This window comes from Poecilia reticulata, chromosome 19 (genome assembly GCF_904066995.2).
Source record: "Poecilia reticulata chromosome 19, P_reticulata-male-v2, whole genome shotgun sequence".
Lineage (NCBI taxonomy): Eukaryota > Metazoa > Chordata > Actinopteri > Cyprinodontiformes > Poeciliidae > Poecilia > Poecilia reticulata.
Window position 1 is genome coordinate 16,213,831 of NC_088848.1, and position 25,724 is coordinate 16,239,554.

The window sequence follows — 25,724 nt, forward strand, 5'->3', positions numbered from 1 at the left end:
TACTTAAACATCCCTTTGAGTTTTAAACTGCAGCTTAATAAGTGTGTTCCTTTTTATCCTTATAATATAAGCATATTAAGTGTTCACCATATCAATACTAAAAAGTTAAATATTTGAAATTGTAATGTTTTGAAAGTCAAATGTCAGAAAACTGACCTGAAAATAAACTGATTTCAGTCATGAGTGCAGTTCTATTAACATTTCCATTAACATTCGTTAAACAGACAGTTGCATTGACATTGAAAGTTTTTGTGCGAGTTAAGACTCTAGTTTAAAAGAATGGTTAATATGTGGAAAATGTAGCAGACATTCAACCAGCCTTACCTCATACAGAGCAAAGCTAATGCTAGTTTTCCGTGGCTTGACTGCTTTACCCACAACTTCACAAAGCAGCAATTTGGAGATGAAACATATTTGCTTAAAAACCTTGGTAAAAACAGAAAAAATACATTCATCGCTCTTTGTGTTGAATAAAAATATCAACACTTTGTGCAAATGCACAAATATCTTTGTGCATTTCACTTCAACAAACCTGGTGAAAAAAATTGTATTAAAAAAACCTAGCAGAAAAACTAAGTGTTAGAGCTCCATCTGCTGGGTCACTGGACAAAGTAGTGTGAGCTGCGCAAAACGATTAGAGAATGCATTTCAAGTTTTAACAGAATTAAAGGTTGTGTTTGTAAACCTGATATTAAATCAAGTTAGTCCTCTGAAAGGTGCATTATTTTTCACAATAGCTGCTCCGCGCCAAGATCAAACTCAAACCGTTTTGTAATCTCGTTGAGCCGTTAAATGTGCAAACTCTGGCTCTGATCCTAGTCACTCACATGACTCGAATTTGAATCTGCTGGGAAACCTGAAGGCTTAGGAATCACGGCGCACGATGTCATGTGTCAGTCCGGCACATTAATTACACGGTTCAGATTGAGTACATCAAAATCTTTAATGCAGAATACACTGCCTTTACTTTAAATAAAACCGCGTGTGATCGGAAATGTTGATGTTCCAGGTGTTTAACGAGTGTGTATGCTGGGTTACCAGAGTCCGAGGAGACAAGCAGATTCCCCTGAGCCGGGCGAGGAGGAGCTGTAGATCAGATGATGAATGCCATCTTTTCTCTACGCTGAAGTTAGCCTCGCCTTGTCCTCTGTTTACAACCGGAGCCGACTTCATCACAAGCTTGTGGACTTTACCAAGCCTGGTGGCAGAGTTTACTAGCAGAGCTGGTTAAGTCTAAAAGAGCAACACAGTAAAAATCTGCAGCGAAGGAGAAACATGCATCTCATCTAAAGCAAATGGAGGACGGAGAAAAGGACACCGCTTCATTGGTTTAGCACCAACACACACTTTAATGTAGGTATAATGCTGTGACAATATTTCACTAACTGTTGGAATATTTAAATTCTGTAAATACTGACAATGATGATTACAAACATGAAATAAAAGCTGAACTAAAACTGCCTCACCACCAGTCAGGGTTCTGATGTCAGAAAGCAGATTATAGTTTGTTAAAATTGTTTTATGATCAAAACAGACATTAAAGATCTCTGGAATAATCAAGAAAAGTCTACAGAACAAGTCCAATAAATACACTGTTGATCTGCTTTAACCCATATTTTCTTAAGCAGAAGAAAACAAAAAAACAGCTTACAGAGGCTTGAGGACAGTACATACATTTAAATACACTGTATATTTCATAAATAACAAAAATGATGTGGTCATGTTTGACTTATCTGAGAGAGATTATTCAAATCAAAGAAACGTTAAATGATAGTTGTCTGAATTATCCTTCCTGTCATGGACCAACGAAGCAACGTCACACCAAGCAAAGCCTGATTACATGAACTAACGTAGTGATTTATTTACTCACACTTGGAGACGAAACCAACAGAGTAGCTGAGAGTCGATGCAAATAAAAAAAGGCTCTCCAAATTCAGACAAACCGTTGTAAATGAGATTCTACAGCAATATAATAACCATCTTGGTATCAAATCCATTACTAAGGGCGCAGATACTTACTGCTCTTTGAGGGAGACTCAATATAACATGACCCCCCTCATATTCCTACACCTAACTAAATTAGTGTTTAAAATGCATTAATATTTTAATGTGCTTTGCCTTTTCATTCTTAATCATGAAATAACTGCATAGAATCCTGCCTTTACAACAAACCATCAGCATCAACTGCTGGAGACTCAGAGAGGTCTGCTACCAACACACATGACAATTAAAACAGAGAACACTTTGAAGCGGGACATAAAGACGACCAGGGCAAACCGGGGTATCCAAATCAGTTTTCAAAATGGCAGCTACAGGTCCTGTTGGGACCTGTTTTGGAACCTGCCAGCCCCTCCATAACTGCACACGAAACAGGATTCAAGGAACAATTTGTTGTAGCAAATGAGTCAGAGTATTAAATCTGCTTCCATATGCATCAAAGACATCTAATTATTATGTGCATATAAGTAGTGTATATTGCTGTATATTAACAGGGAGGTTTAGATGTCGTCAGCACAGCTGTCATATCTTATATCTCAGAAGAAAGCAGCAGATCACGTTGTTTATAGTTGGCAAGCATGCACAATAATTGAGCTTCTGGAGCCATGTTATTGTCCTGAGTGGCTCATGGACTTTCAAAGTCATGTGATGGCTCACACAAAAGTGGATGAACATCTTGAAGGAGGAATGTTTTTCTCCATTGGAAGGCCATTCAGAATCCACGTCGCAATCTATCCAAAGTTGTTCAGCTACGAAAGCAAAATAATGACCCTAGACCTAGCTTAGATCGGTTTTGTTGTTTAGCCATTAAATGTCGGCCCTCACAACCCCCTATGGCACCAGGTCACTTAGAAGAGCACATATCTGAGTAAATTATTGAAATCCTGTGGGAAACTGATTTGAATTCTTATGTTTTCTGTTTCTTAAATAAGCTTTGTCAAGCCTTTGAAAAGAAGGTGGACGTCTAGCCTCTTTTAAAGAGGCCTACAGAGAGCCACTCAATTAATTCCCCATAAATCATTTGTTTATTGGTTTTATGATGCGTGTTTGTATGTCTTCTTTACTTGGTAGTCAGAACAACTGACACCAGAATTAAATCGATGTATCTGGGAGAAAACCAGAAATAAAATGCATGTTATATTAACATAGACACTGCTTGTGCAGGTATGCTATTATATGAAGTGTAAAGGCATGTGTTGGTCCAAACTTTTCTGTTGGAGGAATTCTTCACCACAGACTGGGCAACCAAAAGGTTGCCCCCCCATATGTACATTGATGTGTGAATCTAGATGAGTTTTTCGGGAGAAACTTTTCCCACAGAAGTCACAGCTATAAGGCTTCTCGCCTGTGTGGACCACCATGTGTGTATCCAGGTATGTTTTACGGTTAAACCTTTTGCCGCAAATTTCACAGCCAAAAGGCCTTTCCTCACTGTGTGTGGTCATGTGACCCCTGAGGTGTGTTCTACGTTTGTAACTTTTACCACAGATCTCGCAGCTATGTGGTTTCTCTCCGGTGTGGACCACCTTGTGCGCCTTTAGATTTGTCTGCCGGTTGAACTTTTTACCACAAATATCACAACTAAACGGCTGTTCTCCCCCGTGAACTATCATATGCGTTCGCAAGTTATTCTGATGCCTTGCCGTTTTACCGCAGATAGTACAAACATAGGGCTTCTCCCCTGTGTGGATTCTCATGTGCGTCTTCAGATTGTGCTGATGCTTGAATCCTTTACCACAAACTTCACAAACAAATGGCTGCTCCTCTGAGTGGACTCTCATATGTTTCTTCACGTCGTGCTGGTGCTTAAATCTTTTTCCACAAACATCACAAACAAACGGCTGCTCTCCTGTGTGGACTCTGATGTGAGATTTAAGACTAAACTGATCTCTGAATGTTTTGCCACATTCATCACAGCTGAAGTTTTTCTTTCCTGTGTGGACTTTGGTCTGTGAATTTGGATTAGGCATCGTTTCAGAACCTTTGATATTAGCACCGCAGGCTCCCTTCCAACCACTTTCTTTCGCCGTCAAAGGTTGCTGCCAGTAGTCATAACCATCATCTTCGCTGACATCAGTCTCAGAGGATTCTGCAGCCTTTCTTTCTGAACCTAATTTGAATTTATTTGGACCAGGCTTCCAGGCAAGTTCCAGTTGTCCACAATCTCCGTCAGTTTCGGTTTTGATCCATTTAACGGAGCTGGTGGTCGGACGCTCTGCCTCTCTGGGGTCTAAAGTTTGACTTTCATGAAGCTGTGAGGACTCCAATTCCTCGTCATTATCATCTTCACTCTTCACAACAATATTAAGCGGGAAGTTGATGTACTCGGTCTCTAGCTGCTCTCCTTCCTGACTTATCCAACTTTCCTCAAGTTCTTCCTTTATGAAGGGACCCTCTGGGTTCTCCTCGTCCAAACTGGGGCTCCAAGGAACCTCTTCTTTATTCAGTGGATGATGGTTGACATCTGAAGATAGCAAACACCAAAACATAAGAATGTTATGAAATTTCAGCATTTAATTTGTACCTGTAGTGCTTTAAGGCAACTCGCTAGAAAAACTTTGAACAGAATGAGAAAATAAAGATAAGAAATGCTCGTGGTGGTTAGTGTTTCAGAGATAAATTACACAACCGAAACAAGATTTTTATGAACATGACGTAAAGCAACAAACGCTTACGATTATTCATGCTATCTGTTGCCTGAACTATTGTTACCGAGTCTAAATGTTGGTCATGATCAGACATCCCCTCAGCATTTACAAATAATCCAGAATCCTACAGCTCCTCTTTTAACTGGGACAAGGAAGTATGAACACATAAAGCCAGGTTCACTATCTCTTCAATGCTTTCGTGTCCATTTAAATATTGATTTTAAAATTTTATTCCTCCAAGACGCATCCGATCTATGGCATCTCTATAACATCCACACACCATTAAAAGGACTCGAGGTTAACCAGCCCGTTTCTCCTAGACCAGACATCTGCAACCTGCAGCTCCACAGCTACACATGGCTCTTTGACCTCTCCTCTGTGGCTAACAAACCAAAAAAGAAATGTTTTTGATAATGGACGATGTAGGAAATTGACGTTTTATGAGATTTCTCATAAAATCTGCATGATACCTAGAACATTATAAACTATGCTCTTTTTCATTATCCATATTTACAGAAAAGGCTCACCTCATTCTATTTTTTTGTAGTAGAGAATTCATTTTGTTCTAAAATTTAAAAATATAAATACATCTTAAACTTTATTAGTTGTCATAATAAAGTATTTTATGTAGTACATATTAATAAAATAATTTTTAGCTGTGCTCATTTGTAATGGCAGGGCCAAAATGGCTCTTTGTGTGGAAAAGATCGTTTACCAATACTTCTAGTACAGGGGTTATCAATCGTAAAATGTAGGGATGATCAAGCATTTGCTGTGGCTGATTAGAGAATAGCTCAATGTCCACATATCAGCACTGCTCATTTACAATTGAGTCATTAAAATTTTGTTAACCCTCCACAGTTACCAATTCAGTGACTTTCTTGCTATATTTAGTGACATTTCAGACAAAGAAAATGGTATCGGCCAAAATTGGAATCAGCAGGTCAGGCTTTGTAAAGATTGGTAATCGGTGATCGGCCAGAAAACTGCAATCGGTGCACCCCTAATGTGAAGCTAATGCTTGCTGCTACTAGCTTAAATGCTAAGTACGGTAGAAGTTGAGACCGAGATAACTCAAATAATTACAAACTACTTCCTGCAACAAAATGTGGTGTATATTGTAGACAATATGCTTCTAAGCATAAAATATCTTACAAGCTGTGCGCCGTCCAACCAAAAGGCTGAAGACAATGCATAGAAGTGCATTGCTAAACACGTGCTAACGCCGTAACTTCCGGTTTCCAAAAATAGACATACATTGTTGTTTCATGTTGTGGATGCTAGACAGCTACATAACCCATGGTGAAGCATGAACAGTTGTCATTATTGAATTTTATTCAACACACAATTAGAGTAAAACTACAAAAGAAAAACACAGCATATCAGGATACGTAAATAACATGCGAAGCTAATGCATGTTACCGCTAGCCTAAATGTTAAGTCTACCAATACCTCAGATGCACGTAAACAAACAACTTAAATTACTATAAACTACGAAGAATTGCAATATAGTTAGGTGTATAGTATGGCAACATGCTGTTACATATTAAATGAACATTTTTGCTAACTTACAAGCTGTAAAGATTGGTAATCGGCAAACGAAAACGATGCAAATAATCCATAGTAGCGCATTGATAAGCAGGAAGTGTTAACGTCTTGACTTCCGGTTTTCAAAAATAAAACCGAACATACAACTTCAACCACATAAAATATTGTATTAATTAAACCACAATGGTCCTTAAGTAGCCAGAACATATGGCATATATTTCTTTTATCTCATTTACTGTTTAATTCTACATTTGCTTGGTGAAAACATGACTCAATTCAATCAATTTTGTTTTTGAATTTGTAATATTAATACATTTGACACTTCAATGCTATAGAGACAGGTTCTGAGTTTGTAGATTAACATGTTTTAGTGAAAAATTTGTAAATCAAGTTGGACACCAACTTCCCAACTGGAAGGTGGAGGGAGGTGGTAGTGTCATGTGGTGAGGGGGTTTTGCAGTATAGGGACTCGTCCGCATCATTAGAAAAGAGGATGATGTTACATCCTCCTTTGTGGAAGTATGTAGGAATAAATGCTTCTTTATGTATCACATGCTGTGCTAAGGTGGACATTAGAACAAACATCTCAAGATATCAGTCAGTAACTGAAAGCTAAGACACCTTTGGATCTTCCAAATGGACGACAACCCTAACCATACTGAAAATAGTTACAAAGAGGCTCAAGGACAACAAAGTCAATGTTTTGAAGTGGCCTCACAACAACCTGATCTCAGTCCTACCATTAGGTGGAGATGAGAAGGTAAGCCGTCAAGAGGAAGGGACTGACATTTCAGCAAAATGTTCTTCACAAGCGTCTCACAATAAACAAAATATTTGTCTAATTTAATGTCAATGTGGGGGAGTGTCCTAGGTTTGGGTTATATGGGGTTTTTTAAAATTACTTGGTTTCATATGGATCCAACTTATGCTCCGGTATGTATCCTGATTTGACTCCTGCCTAAAATTTGTAAACATACCATTAACACAAAGTCTTAATTTCACTCAGAAAAGCAACAATGATTCACAGGAACCTTTCATTTTATTCAAAGCTTAATTATGTTATTTTAATTGTGAAATTTCCGTAAATAGAAAAGTGCCCAATGCATGAAATCCAACTAATAGAATTAATCCACTTTGCAGTATTTAAACATACAGTTCATCCCAAATTATTCATAGTAAAAGCAACTAGATTCAAAGCAATCTTTTAATTTTAACAACATGTTTTTTCTGACTTAAAGTAATATTAACATTTTGGATTGGACCAGCACAAAGTCCTCAATTGAATCTGATTGAGCGTTTGTAGAGAGAGCTAAAGATTAGAATGATGCCAAGCAGGTCCTCTCTTCTGACCCAAAAACTAAAGCTAATCACCATAAATAAATATCAGAAAGCAGTGGAGACATGCACCAATTATAAGAAGGATTTGACTGCTGCAAGGCCGGTAGGTCAATTTTAGTAAAATTGGGGCTTTATATTATATGTTGCAGTTTTATTTAGTGCTTGAAATATTCTATTCCTGAAACAACCTTTGGATTGAATATCTTCCTCAAGTAAATAAATATTTTTTAAAGGATGTTTCATAACAATTTTCATTTATTTAATTAAGATTTTATAGGTTTCAATGTAACTTCAGGTAGATGATTACTCAAGAACTATGTTATTTTTCACTTATACACGATACAGAGATCATTTGAAAGCTATTTAATTCGTTTTGTTTGTTTGTTTTTTGTTGCGTTTTTTTTTTTTAATAAATGCTGGAAGAAGAAAAAAATCCAGAACATCGTCCAGAAATGATGCATCGATAAATAATTATCTAGGATAGTGCTTAGTAAAAAACGAATGGCTGATTTGCAGATGGTCTAAAATACATGTTGGATATTTAAGCTTTATACCAACCAGATAACCACAAAGCTACGACAAGCTAACAGTAAAATAAAACACCGACATTCATCCAAGACATGGTGATAATCCAGTTACGCTGAAATAACTGGGATCATGAATGATAACAAAAAGATTGACTCGGTTATTGACGCAACATCATGAATAGTTTGCATCTCTATTCCAGTTTGACAACCTTAAAGCTACTGTAAGCTAACAGTAGAAAGCTCCTGATGAAACAGCTGCTTCTTACCTGCGGATTCGTTTCTGCAAACATCCTGCGGCTGGTGATCTCCAAGCTGTTTCATCCGCACTTTGTTCTCTAACGCCAGACTTTCAATGCTGCTCTTATTAGCATAAACCACTTCCTTCATGCTGTCTTTTTTCCTTACAAAAGGCTCGGCGATTCGGGCCTCCACCGAACCCAGCACCGACTCGATCCAGACACAACATCCGCTCACATTATTTCAGTCAGACTGAACCTCTGGAAGTTGTGCAGGAGACCGATTTAAACATCAACAGACACGGTTCCATCAAACGCCTTTTTTTTTTTTATGACGGATAATTGTTTAATTGTTCTGTTTTTTGAACAGGCATCCACCCAGACAACTTTTTTCTCGTGTTACCATGGTAATCACATTCTTCTCCGTCTCCCAGACACCGCATTGACTTATTACAAACGACACGTCTGCGCCTCCACCATATTATGAGTGGCAAGATACACAACCAATTCAACGCAAGTATGATTTGCTCATATCAGCCACTTAAGGTATCCGTCAGTGGTCGTTTCGAGGGGGGTTCTTCCTATAATAATTCCTTCAGAATTAACCTAATTCGTCGGCATATTAGGGTCACTGGAGACAGGAAAATAAGAGTGCATTTCCAGCAGAGGACATTCTGATATTAATCTCAGAAATTTTCCAGAAAAATCTTGGACATTTCTGAGTTTCAAAAGTCAAAAATATTACGCTTTTGAAACTCAGAAATGCCCTTATTTTTTCTAGAACATTTCTGAGATTTTCACTATTTTTTTGGCAGAAATGTACTCCCTTTTGTTTTATCCACAATGGCCTTAATATGCCGTTGTACTTTCTCTTCTATATACAGTGTTTATAAAAATATTGACTCCCCCTGGATGCTTTGCACATTTTATTGCTTTTAAAAATCAATCATCAATCATGATCCAAAAAATCTGCCTGACCAACATTTGGTGGTCAAAGCGAAAAACGATTTCTACGAAATAACAAAACTCAGTATATAAGTAGCTTTATGTCAAATACTTCTTTATTCCTGAATAAGGAAGTATGTAGGAATAAATGCTTCTTTATGTATCACATGTTGTGCTAAGGTGGACATTAGAAAATTCATTGCTCTCCACTGGAGACCACACTGACCACGTACGAAGGGTGAACTTACCGTCAAATTCTATTGTTTTGCTGCAAAATCTGGAAAGAATTGTGGATTTTGCCACAAAACTAATTCATTTTCTTCCCAAATGTGTCATTTTGTTTCAGTTCACATTGGAACTACATTTATTAAAAGGGAATTTGTAATCACCAACAATTCATAGCCTTTGACCATAACCACAAACCTTTAATAAGAATGTTTCAGAAACCCTGGTCTAAAATAAAATGACAAATAATGCTCTTCCCATGCTTTATGTTGCAGTTTGTCTTACTTTTTCACAAAGACGAGTTAAATATTACTTCATACCTATTGCACAGACACTGCGTCCTAATGTCATCGTCAAAGTAACTAATCTCTGTGTCAAAAATAGAGGAGCACATCCTAATTCCACAGTCTAATTTCTGTTGAAGACAATGAGTTGACAAATACAAATGTATATTGCAGAAAGTATTTATTTAGTGTTTTTAACCACTCTGTTATTGTCATGCAACACAAATTGCTTACATGATTAACCAAAGCAGAAATTAGTCAACAGACCCCAAGACTTAGAGCTGAAGAACATCTGTCAAACTCAAGCTGACAGATGAAAATCAAATTCTCCCAACATATATACAGAACATATGTAAACACAATATTCCGCCCAAATGAGTTAGAATTGAAGAAAAAACCAATTCATATTAACCCACTTATGGGTGTTTGTAGTGATGCCATTGGTCATTAATCTGTAACATCCCTTATACTACTATACCGGCTAAACATAATATCCAAACTAATCAACATAACACTTCACTTCTTAAGAAACTATTAGATACCTTTTCAGTTAATTTTCAATAAACCTTTTGGATTTATTGATTTTAAGATGATGTATATTTGGCCTAATTTCCATCAGTCTTACAGACACAGTTACCTACCTTACAAGTCTACACATTGCATTCACACAAACTCATTAGCCTAGGTGTAATGTCATATGCCGGTCTAAACTTCCCTGTTGGGTGAATTCCTGCCCACAGACGGCACAGCCAAATGGTTTTTCTCCTGTATGAACTATAATGTGTGAATCTAAATGCGTTTTTCTGGTAAATCTTTTACCACAGAAATCGCAGCTATAAGGTTTCTCGCCTGTGTGGACCGCCATGTGCGTTTCAAGGTATGTCTTACGGTTAAATCTTTTGCCGCAAACTTCACAGCCAAAAGGCCTTTCCTCAGTGTGGGACGTCATGTGAGTCCTGAGGTGTGTTTTCCGTTTGTAACATTTACCACAGATCTCACAGCTGTGTGGTTTCTCTCCGGTGTGGACCGACTCGTGCGCCTTAAGGCTTTTCTTACAAGTGAACTTTTTCCCACAAAGATCACAGTCAAACAGACGCTCTCCTGTGTGAATTATCATGTGTGTCTTCAGGTTGTGCTGAAACCGTGATCTTTTCCCACAAATATCACAAACATAGGGCTTCTCCCCCGTGTGGATTCTCATGTGCGTCTTCAGATTATGCTGGTGCTTGAATCGTTTCCCACAAACTTCGCAGCAAAAAGGCATCTCTCCTGTGTGAACTCTCATGTGTTTCTTCACGTCATGCTGGTGCTTGAATCTTTTACCGCATACTTCACAACCAAACGGCTGCTCTCCTGTGTGCACTCTGATGTGAGACGTAAGGCTGAAATGATCTCTGAAAGTTTTGCCACATATCTCGCAGCTGAAGTTTTTCTTGCCTGTGTGGACTTTGGCCTGTGAATCTGCATTTTTCTTCACTTCGGAGCATTTCTGAATAACTGAACAGTCTGAAGAATTTTTTTCTGTGTTGCGTCTCATGTGTCTCCTTAGAGACTGCTCGTCCAGAAACTGTTTACCGCACTCAGAGCAGCTGAAGACCTTTCTGGAAGCATTACAGCCTGCATCGCTATTCATGCCTGCCTCAGCTAACTGGCCTCCCTTCCATCGATTTTCAGTCCCCGCTATAGGTCCATGCCAGTTATTATAACAGTGATTATCCTCATTTTCGCTGGCTTCATTGTCTAGGGAGTCTGCAGCCCTTCTGTGTTTATTTATTTTGAAATTATTTGGATCGGTCTTCGAGATAAGTTCCAGTCGTCCCCAGTCCTCTCCATCAGTTTCTGTTTTAATCCATTTAAAGGAGCTGCTGGTTGGAGATTCCATCTCTCTGGTGTTGGTTTGGCTCTGATGAAGCTGTGAAGACTCGGGTTCCTCTTCATCATCTTCGTTCTTCACTACAACATTAATTGGGAATTTTCCGTATTCAGCTTCATCTCCTCCAAGCAGCTCGTCTCCTTCCTGACTGATCCAAAGTTCCTCCTCCTCCTCCTTTATGTAGAATGGCATTGCATCCTGTTGGCCCAGACTTACTTTCCAAGAAATCTCGTTTTTCTTCCCCCAAAGATGCTGATTTTCTGAAAACACACACACACAAAAAAAACATTAAATAACTGTGACTTTACATACAGTATGTTACAGCTGAATATAGTACACAATTTAGGTGTAGGGATGCAAACAATGGTTAATGGTTTAAGGTTAAAATTAGTTCCAATCAATTAACTAATAACATCCGCTTAGGCCTTCTTTTAGTGTTGTGGTTTGGTCCCCGTCCAGAAGATGACGACGCTAGTCATCCATAAGTAGAGCCAGTTGTAAGAGAAACAAATATGACTGAAGCCGCATGACTGAACAGAAAAGCGAAACAGTCCAAACAGAGGCTGGTGCGGGATGCAAAATGTACTTTATGTAGTTCTGTTTAGCAATATAGTTAGATTGCAATATAATACAAGTTCAAGCAGTTTCTTCCACTTCGTTGACACTGAGGGGAAAGTAAAGTCTGCCATCCTGAATTAATGGTTTCACATACATTATTCTTTTCATCTTTTGTATTTCTATACAGCAACCAGAGGTTCCTATTTTGTTATATTTAAACATGTCTGATTAATAATGTGAGAAAACAAAACTTTTTTTAATGAAAAATGAGCCCTGTAATGGAAAGAAAGCCAACCTCGTTGATAAAAGGGAAAAAAGTTAAAAAAAGAAAAAAAAACATCACTTATTTAATAATGACTATAGGAGTTCATATCATGTTATCTGAAATCCTTACACTGCAAATCTCATCTGTTTTGTATCTTATTTGAGAAAGAAGAAAAGAATAATATTTTAAATTTACTTATGTTTTGGTATTACTTTCAAATTAGGGGAAATAAAAAACCTGCCAGAGCTAAAGGGTTTATTTCAAGGGAAAAGCATTAATTATTATTATTATTATTATTATTATTATATGCTAAAGAAAATACCTAGCTAGTTATCAGGCCAAATGTAAGTTTTGGTAAATAAAAGCACCCCTTACACAAAGAAACTCAGATACTATTCATCTACACTCCCTGCATAGTTTGAGCAATTTGTCCAAAATAAATTTCATCCACACCATGGCTCCACTGATTGGATAATAAATAAAAGTCTAGATTTGCTTCAGAACTCAAACATGCCTTGCAGTTAAAGTGTTTAAAGACTGAACATTCTTTAAACACTTAAAGACGGTTCTAAGCATGGACCTTACCACAGGGGCCGCGTTTCATTGACTAATGCCTATTTTACGTCACAGCGCAGCTACCACATGCGTGACCGTCTCACAAACACAAGCTACAGTAGTAAACACATGCTAATGTACATTGTGGACTAGCAGACCGACAAAGTTTTTGAGTCAGGACTCGAAAAAGAATGGTTCTCTACCGTCAGTGGGGTATCTGTACAGGCGATGTTAGGTATCCTGATCATATTTGTGGAACTAAAATTCACAGATTTCCAAAATCTGAAACGGAAAGCCTTGCTTGGATTAAAGCTTGTGCACAACCGGATTTGCAGCTCAACCGTCGTAGGATCAATAAGAACAAAGGACTGTGTGCTGCTGGTGTAAGTATGAGTGTTTTGTGTTTAGTGAATGAAAAAAGAAAGTCAATAATAAACACATCCATTATGAAAACCTTTTAGCCAAGTACAGCATAATGGCAGAACCGATACAACTTGAAGCCTGTCTGTTACAGTCTTACGTTAGCTGAACAGATCAATATGCAATGTGTACCGTATCTGACATTAAAGATTTTATCTTACCTGAAAAAGCTTTTTACTAAACTGTAATTGTGTTAGCCACGCTAGCATCAGGCGTAGGGACACTCAAACATTTGCCAACAACAGAAATCACTGGTCTCAAAAGTAACCCTCAAAACCACGAATGCCCGACTTACCGAGCCTTGCAAGAACAATAGGCATCAGTGATCTTGTCCACAGCTATATTTATACTAAGGGTGTGAAGATCTGCTTTTTTCCTCATCGACCGGTAGCATTTAGCTGTGACGCGCACAATTTTGGAGGCATCGCGTGGCTCAAACACCTTGATGTCGTCCAAAAAAGATGACATGAACTTGTTGGTTCCCCTGTCCATTGTTGAGGCCGATATATTGTGAAAATCCGGCAGAAATGCTAAACTAATCGACTCAGAAATACTCTGCGGAGAGACAGTCGAAATGAAAGACGCCATGTTTACATAGAAACTAAGCACTCCGAGGCTTTGTTTGTGAGACATGCAGCCACGTGGGATTTTAGAGGGCGTTTCTGGGCAGAGCTTGGTAAGGTCCATTTCAAGCTGGGTTGCAATTAACAGGTCCTTTCTATGTCCTGCATAGAAAGGACTTAGCTTATGCAAGGTTTCATTAGTAAGCCCAGTGGATGAGCATCTGTAAGATTTTTTTTAATAATCTGCTAAACGCACCTTTTGAAGTTAGAGACATTTAACATTCCAGTGACAAAATATTTGAATAAAGTTTTTGTTTAACATTCTGGAGCCACATTTGATTAACACTGCAGCTACATGCTAATCTGCAAACTTTTCCTAGACGACCAGATAAAAAAAAAAAAAAAAAAAAGAAAGACTCGAGAAGAACAAATGGGCCATGTTGAACAAAAAATACTTCAAGATGCTAGTGCAACGCTTGGTCGTATTACACAATCAGTTTCCTGCTGGAGCAGATGTTGCCTGTTGCGGTGTGCCTGTCTGACCCAGAGGTTACCCAGCTCAAAGCATTCCTTGACCTCAAAGCTGAACAAGGGGATCTCCAGCAAGCTCTTAAACTATTTCAATACGTTACTGTTACTGGGGAAGAGGGCGTCATGTTTCTCTCTACCACCATTCATTAAAGGATGGAGGAGCTCCACAGAAACTCCTGCCGTTGACCAATGTTCAGCAGCTTCTCACAAAGGTGGGAGGTTGAGAAAACCTACAAAAATGATCCTGCAAACAAAACTTAATTGTAGCTTATTTGGACTCTAGGTTTCACAAACTTGTGTTTTTATCTTTGGATAAAGCCTGAAAAGCCAAAGAAGTGGCTCTCAGAGAAAAGACAAAGAGAAGCTGCGTCCAATAAAATAAAGGAATAACGATCAAAAAAGTAAAACAGTCGATATACAGTCAAGGTATATATATATATATAAAAAGAAAAACCTCTTTACATCAACAGGTTTCTATCTTTAGTTCATATTTTCTCTCAGTCCTACTTCATCCTTGTTTAACAAAACATGGTTTGATATAAAGTGGTATGCGTCATACACCAACCTAAACACACTGTGTGTAACAATATTGTCCGGAAATTAGAACGTTAATTTAGATATTCTCATTAGCTCCCCCTGTTGGACTGAATTGTTTATACAATTGTAGAGCTCTTAGTGCAAAGTGGATTTAAAACATTTGTATTCATATGGAGAGACCTGTAAAGCTCACCTGAAATGTTGCGTTTTTGTAAAGTTCAGCTTAAATTTTAATCACTTTAGAACCTAGAACAGATAATATTTATCTTTCAAAAGTAACCCTTTTGAAAGATAAATCCAGGACAGCAACTCAAACTGTTTTCCAAAAAAAAAGGCAATACCATGACAGTTGATACTGCCAAAACCAAGTCTTGAGTTGATAGCCTGGCACTTTTAAATGCTTCCTAATTTAATGAAAAAAGACAAGCAGATTAAGTGATGGTTCCTCTGTATTTCATACAAACAAACCATCTGTGGCAAAGATGCACAAATATGGGATTTTCAATTATTTAAAAAGCATTCTTTAAAGTCATAAAAGTGAATTAAGAATAGTTGAGGAAGAGCTGTAGAGCTGTGCAAAGATGCTGTGAATTATACTTTGAATTTGGTTTAAAGAAGAGGAACCATAATCCAGAATCATTTGTTTAAGGTGTCTTAAAATAGTTTTGGAACAAAACTATTGTTCGTTTCAAGATGAACGGACAAAGATAAATAGAAAAATATCCTAACAAGATTTAAAAAAAAACACACATATATATATATATATATATACATATACATATATACACACGTGTGCATATTTTTTAAATCAGAGGATATAACCAAAACTAAAACTATAAAGCACTGTTGAACCATATGTAATCTAAAAATCTGTTAACAGAGCTGAAAAGAAACATGTACCCTAAAAATCTGACACAGAATGGTCTGGTCTGTAAAAACCCATTATTTCTTATCAGATAGAAAACTCTGGAGGTCATGAAGTGTTTTTCATTCATATTTATTTTATGCTTTCTTTAGAGGTATTTTGTTAATTGGCAAATGTTTATTTAAACTCACAGTTTTGCATCCTTGTTTTACCAGTGCTTTGAACAGTATGAGTATGCTAGTGACTGAAGGCTGCTTCAACAATACAATTAGTATCTTAGGACTGTGCACTTTTAATCCTTCAATAGGCAGTTTAAGCCTTAAAGAAAGAAATGTTATTAACCACGTTAATCTATTTTCACGTCAGTTTCGGCTACAATTTACAAACGTTAGATTGCGGCAAAATATATTTTATCTTCATAGTTATAATGAATGCAAATCGATTAGGCTGCAAAAACATTTGGGAGGGAGAAAAATGACTCTGTTTCAGATGTACAAAAACACAGATTGGGCTTTTATCTGCTCCACCACAGGAGACGAGAGCTACAGCTAGCTAACAGCATTAAATCAGAGCTGCTTCTTACCAGCGGTTTGATTTCTACCAACATCCTGCTGCTGATGGACGCCGTGGTATTTCTTCTGCACTTTGTCCTCTAAAGGCAGACTTTCAGATCTGTTCTGATGAGCATATTCCACTTCCTTCATTGTGTTTTTTGTTCTAACTGGCGCTGAGCTCGTCGAACTGGGCCTCCTCCGAACACAGAACCGAATCGATGCCAACAATACCCGCTCACCATTCAATCAGATGAAAGCGCCAGATTTACCTTATGGGCCTAATATATATGGTAGCGTCCCTTCAGTCCCTTTAAATAACTTTTTGATAAATATTTCTTAACGGTTCATTTGTTTTAAACAGGCACCTGCACAGACGCCTTTATTCTCCGTCACTATAGTAACCATATTCTTCATGGCTTTCACATACACCGTGAGTTTCCCTTTTTCAAAATTTTGTTAAATACATAAATTTTACACTTATAATCATCGAGTTTCGAAACAAAACGCGGGACGCCTGAGTCTTTTCATCTCACTGAAATGACACGTCGTCGTGTCAGCCATATTGGGAAGGGAAACAGTGCCCCGTTTATGCATTGAAACGCAGCAGAGCGGCGTTTAAACAAGGTTAAAATATTTTTGCATTCGTATATTGAAAACACATGTCTTTTAAACAGAAAATTTATTTTTGTAACTTGCCATTAAACCAAAAAATGACCGAAATGCTTGCGAGATGGTCTTCGGTGTTGGCATTAGTGTTTAGCAACAAGAGCTTTATGTCAGAACAAATGGTTTCATATTAAAGAGTTTAAGAGAGACTTTTAAACAATACTTGTGGATGTATGTTAAGGCAACACCTCAAACACATTCCTTGTTTTATATCACGTAAATATAATCTTCAAAATAGCAGGAAGAGAACTATGGACCTTTAAAAGTGTGGAGGTGCCACATTAATCTTTTCAAATTATATTAAGCATAAATACCATACCATCAAGCTGTTCAGGAAGGACAATTTTGTGTCCCAGAGATTAGCCAGTTTCACTGTGAAGCTGGTTAGACACAGTCATTATTCATAGTTAAATTATTCAATTTCTTCTTACATGGGCTCAAAAACCAAAGCAAGAAGCCATTACTCTAAAAGCAACATCAAAAGCCAGATTGCAGTTCACTCACCAAATTCAGGGACAAAAGACCTAATGGAAGCGTTTGGTCATAATGACCATTATTACTTTTGGATAAAGGAGGCAGAAGCTCGTAAATCTGAGAGCATTATTTCAACTGTGACATTAGGGGGTGGCAACATCATGTGCGGGTGTTTTGTTGCAGGAGGCTCTGGTACGCTTAAAAAAAAAACCTGCATCATGAGGAAATAGCATTATGGAGCAAGCAAGTACATGATGTGGAAATAGAAAAGCAACATCATAAGAGGCAGTAAGTTACAGCTTGGATACAAATGGCTCTTCCAATAGACAGTACCGCTAATGACGCCACCAAATTAGTTAGAAAGTGGATCACGGACAGCATAGTCAATGTTTTGGAGCAGTCATCACAAAGCACTAATCTCAGCCCATAGAAAGATGAGAGTTGAAAAGGTTCATGTATACAAGCCTGTTAAACCTCATTATTAGATTAGTTATGATTTCATCTGGGCTATTTTATGAATTCATCCGATGCTGATAATAGAATTGAAGAAAATGTTAACTGCTCGTGGTGTGCAAAAATAGTTTTCTGTGTTTTGTTTTTTTTACAATAAACCTTTACAAATAGACTTAATCTGCATCTGATCACTCAATAAGCTCAAAGCAATATGAATTGTTGGCACAAAATCTGAAGCTGCAAAGCTAATGTTTCACAGTTAAAACATTTACCCATGACGGTACCCAAGTTGCATCTATTCTACCATTATACAGACATTATACAGAAAGCAAAATTATTTCATCCAAAGAGTATATTAAAAAAAATTTTTTTTTAAGAAAAACAAAGTTTATTTAAGTCAAATACAACTTATTTATATGCTTTAGACATCCATATACTGACATTTTTTCATAAACGCCCTTGGTCATATTCTGCTTCTCTGCTTTATATTTAAAAGGTATGTGAAAATAACTCAGGAATACACATACATACAAGTGACTGTTAGGCTCAGTCATTTTTACAACTGGATAATCAGTTGGTCATGATCTGCCGAACTATATTAGTGCGTAAACTTATTAGTCAGAAACTTAAATCCACCAAAATAGAAAAAAAAGTATGTCTCCTTACTCCAACTTACTTTCAGTCTTAGAGTCTTTAAATGCTAAATTCATGTTCTTTAACCAATAATTTTGGTTTCAATTTCTGATTTGATTTGTCAAGTAGGTGTGCTGGTGGTCATTTAGCAAAGTATTGCTTCATTGGCAAGATTAAAGAGCTTTGAGAACCAAATACCTCAAAGTGATAGCTATCAATTATTTCTATATTCCAACTCATCATGCATGGCACGCTACCAAAGATGAGATACAAATTGTACAAAAAAAAACAAATTTGCTTGAAACAGGAGCAACATCAACAATGAGCATGGTTTACTTAGTGTTTCTAAACAGTACCAACCAAGGGTAAATGCTTCGTAGCTCAGCTGCTCCATCCTCTCACACAGAATTATAACACTCATACTTGTAGTAATTAAAGTCAAAATCTCCAAAAAAGGCATACAATAAGACAAGTCACTTCTGTCATGGAGATGAAGAAATTATCTTTAGGTTTTACCTCCAGATTTTTTCTTTAAATGTGCTTTTATCCCAAGTGTAATGTCATGTGTCTGTTTAAACTTCCCTGCTGGGAGAATTCTTGCCCACACACGGCGCAGCCAAAAGGTTTTTCTCCCGTGTGAACCGTAATGTGGGAATCAAGATGCGTTTTCCGGGTGAACCTTTTACCACAGAAGTCACAGCTGTAAGGCTTCTCGCCTGTGTGGACCGCCATGTGCGTCCCGAGATGCGTTTTACGATTGAACCTCTTACCGCAGACGTCACAACCAAAAGGCTTTTCTTCATTGTGGACGGTCATGTGAGTCCGAAGGTGCGTTTTTCGCTTATAGCTTTTACCGCAGATATCGCAAGCAAATGGTTTTTCGCCCGTGTGAACCGTCATGTGCGCCCTGAGACTCGTTTTACGGTTGAACTTTTTGCCACAGAGATCACAACCGAAGGGCCGTTCCCCTCTGTGGACTATCATGTGCGTCTTCAGGTTGTTCTGGTGTCTCGCTCTTTTGCCACAGATGTCGCACACAAAAGGCTTCTCCCCAGTGTGGATTCTCATGTGCGTCTTCAGATTGTGCTGATGCTTAAACCTTTTACCGCAAACTTCGCAGCTGAACGGCATCTCTCCCGTGTGGATTCTCATATGTATCTTCAGGTTGTGCTCATGCTTGAAGCACTTGGCACAAATTTCGCAGCCAAAGGGCTTTTCCTCAGAGTGGACTCTCATGTGAGATTTCAGGCTGAAATGATCTCTGAAAGTTTTTCCGCACATGTCGCAGCTGAAGTTTTTCTTCCCCGTGTGGACTTTGGTCTTTGAATCTGCACTTTGCTTCACTTCGGAACATTTCAGATTAACCGAACAGTTGGAGCTTTTTTCTATGTTGCGTCTCATGTGTCTCTTCAGAGACTGCCTGTACAGAAACTGTTTACCACACTCTGGGCAGCTGAACGGCTTTTTAACAGCACTACATCTGTTATCGCTGCCTGCTCTCAACTCTGTTGCTCTGCTTCCCTTACAGCCGGAGTCAGTCTCTGACAAAGGTTCCTGCCAATCGTCTTCTTCACTGAATTCAGTCTCAGGGGTGTCTAAACCCTCCGCGCCACTCTTTGGTCTTGGAGCACGTGGTTTCCTAACCAGTTCCAGCCGTCCCCAGTCCTCTCCATCACTTTCCTTTTTGATCCATTTAAAGCTGCTGGTTGGACGCTCAACCTCTCTGGCGTTAGTTTGGCTTTGATGAAGCTGTGAAGTCTGAGGTTCCTCTTCCTCATCTTCAGTCTTCACAATAACAGTTAATGGGAGTCGGCTGTACTCATTTTCGTCCAACCCATAATGATACCCCCCCTCTTGACTGATCCAGAGTTCTTCCTCTTCCTCTTTTACGTGAACAGGTTCTGGGTTCTGCTGATCCGTACTGGGGCTCCAGGGAACCTTCTCTTTCATCACCTCCAAGGGCCGAACATCTGCTGGACACACAGAGAAATGCAAGGAAAAGTTTAACAAATACACTTGCAGAAACGCGAGTCAAAAATGCTACGGTTCAGTGACACTGCTCAGGTGATGATAGAAGTTTTTACTCCAGGGATCGCTCTCAAAGAATTGTTCAAGAATACAGCACAAAAATTAAAACCTTGGACAAAGTTTTTAATGACATTAAAAGAATATAATCAAATTGAAGCTGTCTTTTCTTCTCTTCGTGTACAAAGATAAACCTCTTCATAAATTACTGCTTAAAAAGTGAATGTGGAAGAAGCAAAGCTAAACACTTTAAGCACATGTGAAATTAAATGTCAAATAAAAGTCACCTTGTGGCGCACACAAGACATTCTGGGGATTGTAGTAATATTAAAAAGGCTTAGTAATAAACAAGTCATTTAGTAACATTAAAAGCTACTGCAGCGCATGTTGTTTTTCTTCCTTTTAATAATTTACATTTTTATTTTATAGTTAAAAGGTACCATTCTTTAATGTCCTGTATGCCTCTTCTGTCTACAACAAAATGTCCGCATGACTTACATTTGCAAAGTTGGGCCTGGATAAACCGCAGGACTTCCTAAACCATATACTTTGCAAAAAGATGTTTAGAGAAAACCACACAGGGCTTATCGGCAAAAAAAGCCTCATGTCAAAGTCAACCACAGTCAGACAGTTAACGTGGAGAAATACTGGGTACTTAAGACAACAGACTCTTTTGACATGTTAACATTGTAGGCAAGAAAGCCCACAAACGTATACATTTTTATGCATTTTAACAGAAACATGCACAAGATGAAGAGCTGCATGTTACAAGCTCTCCGTTTCTTTGGACTGCTCAGCAACAACTTAACTTCAACTGCAAGCCTCCTAGACCTTACAGTTCGCTTAAACACTAGTTAACACACTATCTGCTTCTTATTTTTCCTTTAAACTGTTCTACATTTTGTCCTAGAGTGCCCAGACTGTGGACCAAACTCCACAGTTTAGTCCACAGAATCTCATCTTGAGGTCTTTATGAATTGAATTAGCTAGTTAACCGTGAGACCCGTTTGTTGTTTTTCTTTTGCCCGGTCTGGGGGATTGCACCCAAAACCATCACACAGCCTCCATCAAAATTTTCCATGTGTGCAGCCCACATGCTCACCTCTGCTTAACCCACAAATGTTTTTTTTTTCTTGTAAATGTGGCACCATGTCAGGAGAAATTGTTTTTTGGTTGTTTTTTTTTCACGGTCAGATGCTTTTAAGCAGAAGCCTTGATTTTCTTTCACTGTTTAAATTCCTCAGATGCAAAAGAATTTACATCTAAATTCACAAGCGTGCATAGCAGTAATAGTTTTGGTCAACTCTGGGTTTCTTTTGGACTCTCTCGTCTCTCACGTCGTCAAGGAGGAATTTGGCCCAATTCTCCTTTAGTTTATTGAGGTTTGCAGACCTCAATAGCAAACTACACATTGGTTTCTGCACAGCTCACTTTGGTCCCACCACGGCATTTTAATCAGGTTGAGGTCTGGACTTTGAGTGGGCTATTGCACCACACTCGGTCTTTTTATTTTCAGCCACTTTTGGAGCTTTGCCTTGACCCAGTTTCATGCGAGCTTCAGCTGTGGAACAGATGGATTCACATTTTGACTTCGTAGCCATTGTGCGGCAGATTTTCAGCTGTGTTTGGGATCACTGTCCTCTTGGACTACCCGATTTGGGCCAAGCTTCAGCAAACAATTAGAACCTACTGCTTTACACTGCAGAATGATTGAAACCTATAACCCTTTCCAGATTGTACTACAGCAACAACAGCTTTTCTACAAAGAGATCCAAGCAAAGCCTGTAAACCTGTGTTTTATGCTAGTATTGGATGTTTTTAAATCAGTAAATCTGCAGCTGCCAGATACACAGACACCTCTTTGATATCCATTTTGCGGGTTGCAGTTTTGAAAATTTCTAATAATAATCACGAGGAGTGCACAAAATCGGATTTTGAGTTGATCATGCTCTTTAAAAAGATTCCAATTTTGGCAGAATTTAAAACAAGGTCTCCAATAACACAGAAAAAAAGGTTGTTGGATTTGTCACTAACTGCTTTAAAAAAAATAAAAAGAAAGTCGCTAAAGAGCTCTGAAAAGTAACTAAATACAGCGACAATTACCAAGTTGGAAACATTGGGATGACTGTTGTTTCATACAGAAGTGAGCTGGTGGGCAGGTCTATCAGCCCTCTCACACAGCAGAGCAAAAGGTGACAATGGTTGATTTTTAGACATTTGCAGATTGCTGGATAAGACCAGTCTCATCTAAGAAATAGCCAATTGTTTATTACCTAATAATTATATCCATTTTCTTCATGCATCATTATTCTGCACCAGAAGAAGGCAGACTCAGTAAATCTAGATGTAAATAGTAGCCAATAATGAAAATTATGACATTATTAAAGATGAATGTGTCACACATCATTTCAACAATATGAAAGATCAGGCAAAAAAAAATAAAAAATAATATATATATATATATATAACAAACACTAACTCGTATTTCAGAAAAAAATAAAGCAGAATTGAAAAAAAAAATAAAAAAATCAACCTGACTAGTATAAATCAAATTATTGGGCATTTATCCTGACCACTGAAAATGCCCAGCATTTATAGATTTTTTGAATGTCTTGTGGCAATATGTAAATACGCAGCATGGCAAACCCTAAAACTCCCCAAAAAATATTCTAAAAACATCTGGATTTAACTACACAAATAGGCATAAGACTCCTATTAGATAATTACTGAATGGGTGGAGGGCTGCACATTGGCGCAGTCGGTAGAGCTGTTGCCTTGCAGCAAGAAGGTTCTGGGTTCGATTCCCGGCCCCGGTCTTTCTGCATGGAGTTTGCATGTTTTCTCTGTGCATGCGTGGGTTTTCTCCGGGTACTCCGGTTTCCTCCCACAGTCCAAAAACATGACTGTCAGGCTAATTGGTCTGTCTAAATTGCCCCTAGGTGTGTGTGTGTGCATGGTTGTTTGTCCTGTGAGTCTCTGTGTTGCCCTGCAACAGACTGGCGACCTGTTCAGGGTGACCCCGCCTCTCGCCCGGAACGTTAGCTGGAGATGGGCAACAGCACCTCTCCCGACCCCACTGAGGGACAAGGGTGTCAAGAAAATGGATGGATGAATGGGTGGATATGTTTCAGCTGTCAACAAGTTATTTAACCCCAAATGATGCAATGAGAAGCTTCTCATTTCTTAAAACAATCATGTGGAAAGACATCCTGCGGTCATGGTGTTGGTCAAATTATTGCCATGCATAAACTGAGTTTAAAAAAAACTGAGTTAAGAACTGTCCAACACATTACTAAAAACTGTAAGGTTAGTGGGGAATCATGGTCTTCAAGTAAGAAATGTATCCTGAATGATTGTGATCACCGAAACGTTTGGCGACACCAAACAAAAAAACAAAAAAATTCAAACTCAGGGCCATGTGTCCAAAAAAATTCAAACTCAGGGCCATGTGTAGTAATGAAAATAAGAGTATTTACACACACACAATGTGAAGGCAACTCAAGGGATTGGATCTGAACAGCTGTGTAGTTATAAGAAAACCACAAATCAGTGAGACTAGCTTAAGAAAATGGCTGAAGGAAGAAGAATAAAGATTGAACTCGGGAGCAATGGAAAAAGGCCACCTGGTCCGATTAATCCAGATTTACCCTGTTCCTGAGTGATTGGTGCATCAGGCTAAGAGGAGAGGCAGATGAAGTATGCTCCCATCATGCCTCGTGTCCTACTGTACGATCCTGCTGGGTCAGTGCGATGATCTGCGTTTGCTGGATGGCACTGCCATATTCCAAGAGTACAAAGAAAGAATTTATTGCACTAAAGTTGCGAAAGAATGGTTCAGAGAGCATGAGACGATATTGTCACACATGGATCGGACCCCACACAGTCTGAACCTTAAACCCATTGAAAATCTTTGGGATGTGCTGGAGAAGGATTTGCACAGTGGTCACTCTCTACAAGATCTCAGTGAATAATTGATGCAGCACTGCATGGAAGTAAATCTTGTGGCATTGCAGAAGCATATCGAAACAATAAGCAAATGCATGCTGTAGCCAAAGCTAAAGCCAGCCCAACAAAATATTAGTTTAAGATTTAGAAATCGTGCCTCAATTTACAATGCTAGTCCACAACAGGTTTAAATGTAAACAAATACAGATTGCCACATAATTTCAGTTTTTAAGATCTGGTTTCACTTTTAATCTTCACCTATGCTATTCAGATGACTCAAGTGAAATTGTTTTGACAGTCTAAAACGTCAGTACACCTCCTGATGATCAGTTAATCAATGCATTTGATTAGCATCACCTGGCTGCTACTTATGGTCAGTGTCCAATCAGTTAGAATAGATTTTGATTTTTCATTTTATTTCTACATTTTGCTTCATGCGTTTCTAATTCAATGGCACTGTTGGACGTTGCGTTCGGTTAAATCTAGATGTGTTATGTTTGTTGAATGTTTATGACGTAATTGGTTAACATTTTAAAACCCTGTTAACCTGGTCAATATAACAGACGAGTTTAGGTTCAAACCGCTGTGTGTGCGTTCATTGCTCCATTTGTTCATTTCAGTCAACACTAGCAGAGCCGAGTGGTTTTCATGAAAATGCTCGGAGCTCCACTTTAACGCATTCATACTCGGAGCAACAGCAAGCTAACAGCAGAACCTCCTGGTGAAATCAGAGCTTCTTCTTACCAGCTGTTTGGGGTCTACCAACATCCTGCGGCTGGTGGACACCGAGCCGTTTCATCTGCACTTTCTCCTCCAAAGACAGACTTTCAGTGTTCTGATGGACATTATCCACTTCCTTCATGGTGTCAGTTTTCTGTAAAACGAACCGGAGGCTCGTTTCACACGAACCAGGCCGAACACTAACATTCCTGCCAGGTTGGATCCATGGAGCTGTTACAGGAGCTGGAAACATTCTCCGACAGGGCCTCGGACTCTTTCTTTGTGTTGGCGTTTTCTACCCACCTCATCCCCCCGAGGTTTTAGAGCAGGCATCTCCA

The 25,724-nt window shown here is 38.5% G+C and overlaps 2 protein-coding genes across 3 annotated transcripts; both read right to left on the bottom strand.

The window, feature by feature from the left end:
- Positions 1-1,325: 1,325 nt before the first annotated feature.
- LOC103481859 (uncharacterized) lies at positions 1,326-16,879 on the bottom strand. Its single transcript, XM_008437640.3, has 4 exons — positions 16,500-16,879; positions 10,431-11,882; positions 8,326-8,538; positions 1,326-4,462 (listed from the first exon to the last, which is right to left on the bottom strand). Exons 1-4 carry the CDS (start codon positions 16,618-16,620, stop codon positions 3,171-3,173), a joined length of 3,078 nt encoding a protein of 1,025 aa, XP_008435862.2. The 5' UTR covers positions 16,621-16,879; the 3' UTR covers positions 1,326-3,170.
- A 1,321-nt stretch (positions 16,880-18,200) lies between these two features.
- Positions 18,201-25,702, bottom strand: LOC103481857 (uncharacterized). Of its 2 annotated transcripts, none has more exons than XM_008437638.3 (2): positions 25,411-25,702; positions 18,201-20,666 (listed from the first exon to the last, which is right to left on the bottom strand). In XM_008437638.3, the coding sequence occupies exons 1-2, from the start codon at positions 25,637-25,639 to the stop codon at positions 19,240-19,242; spliced, it is 1,656 nt and encodes a 551-aa protein (XP_008435860.1). In that variant the 5' UTR covers positions 25,640-25,702; the 3' UTR covers positions 18,201-19,239. The 2 variants fall into 2 exon arrangements, with proteins under 2 accessions (XP_008435860.1, XP_008435859.1); XM_008437637.3 differs by having other exon boundaries at positions 18,201-20,669.
- Between the last annotated feature and the right edge of the window lie 22 nt (positions 25,703-25,724).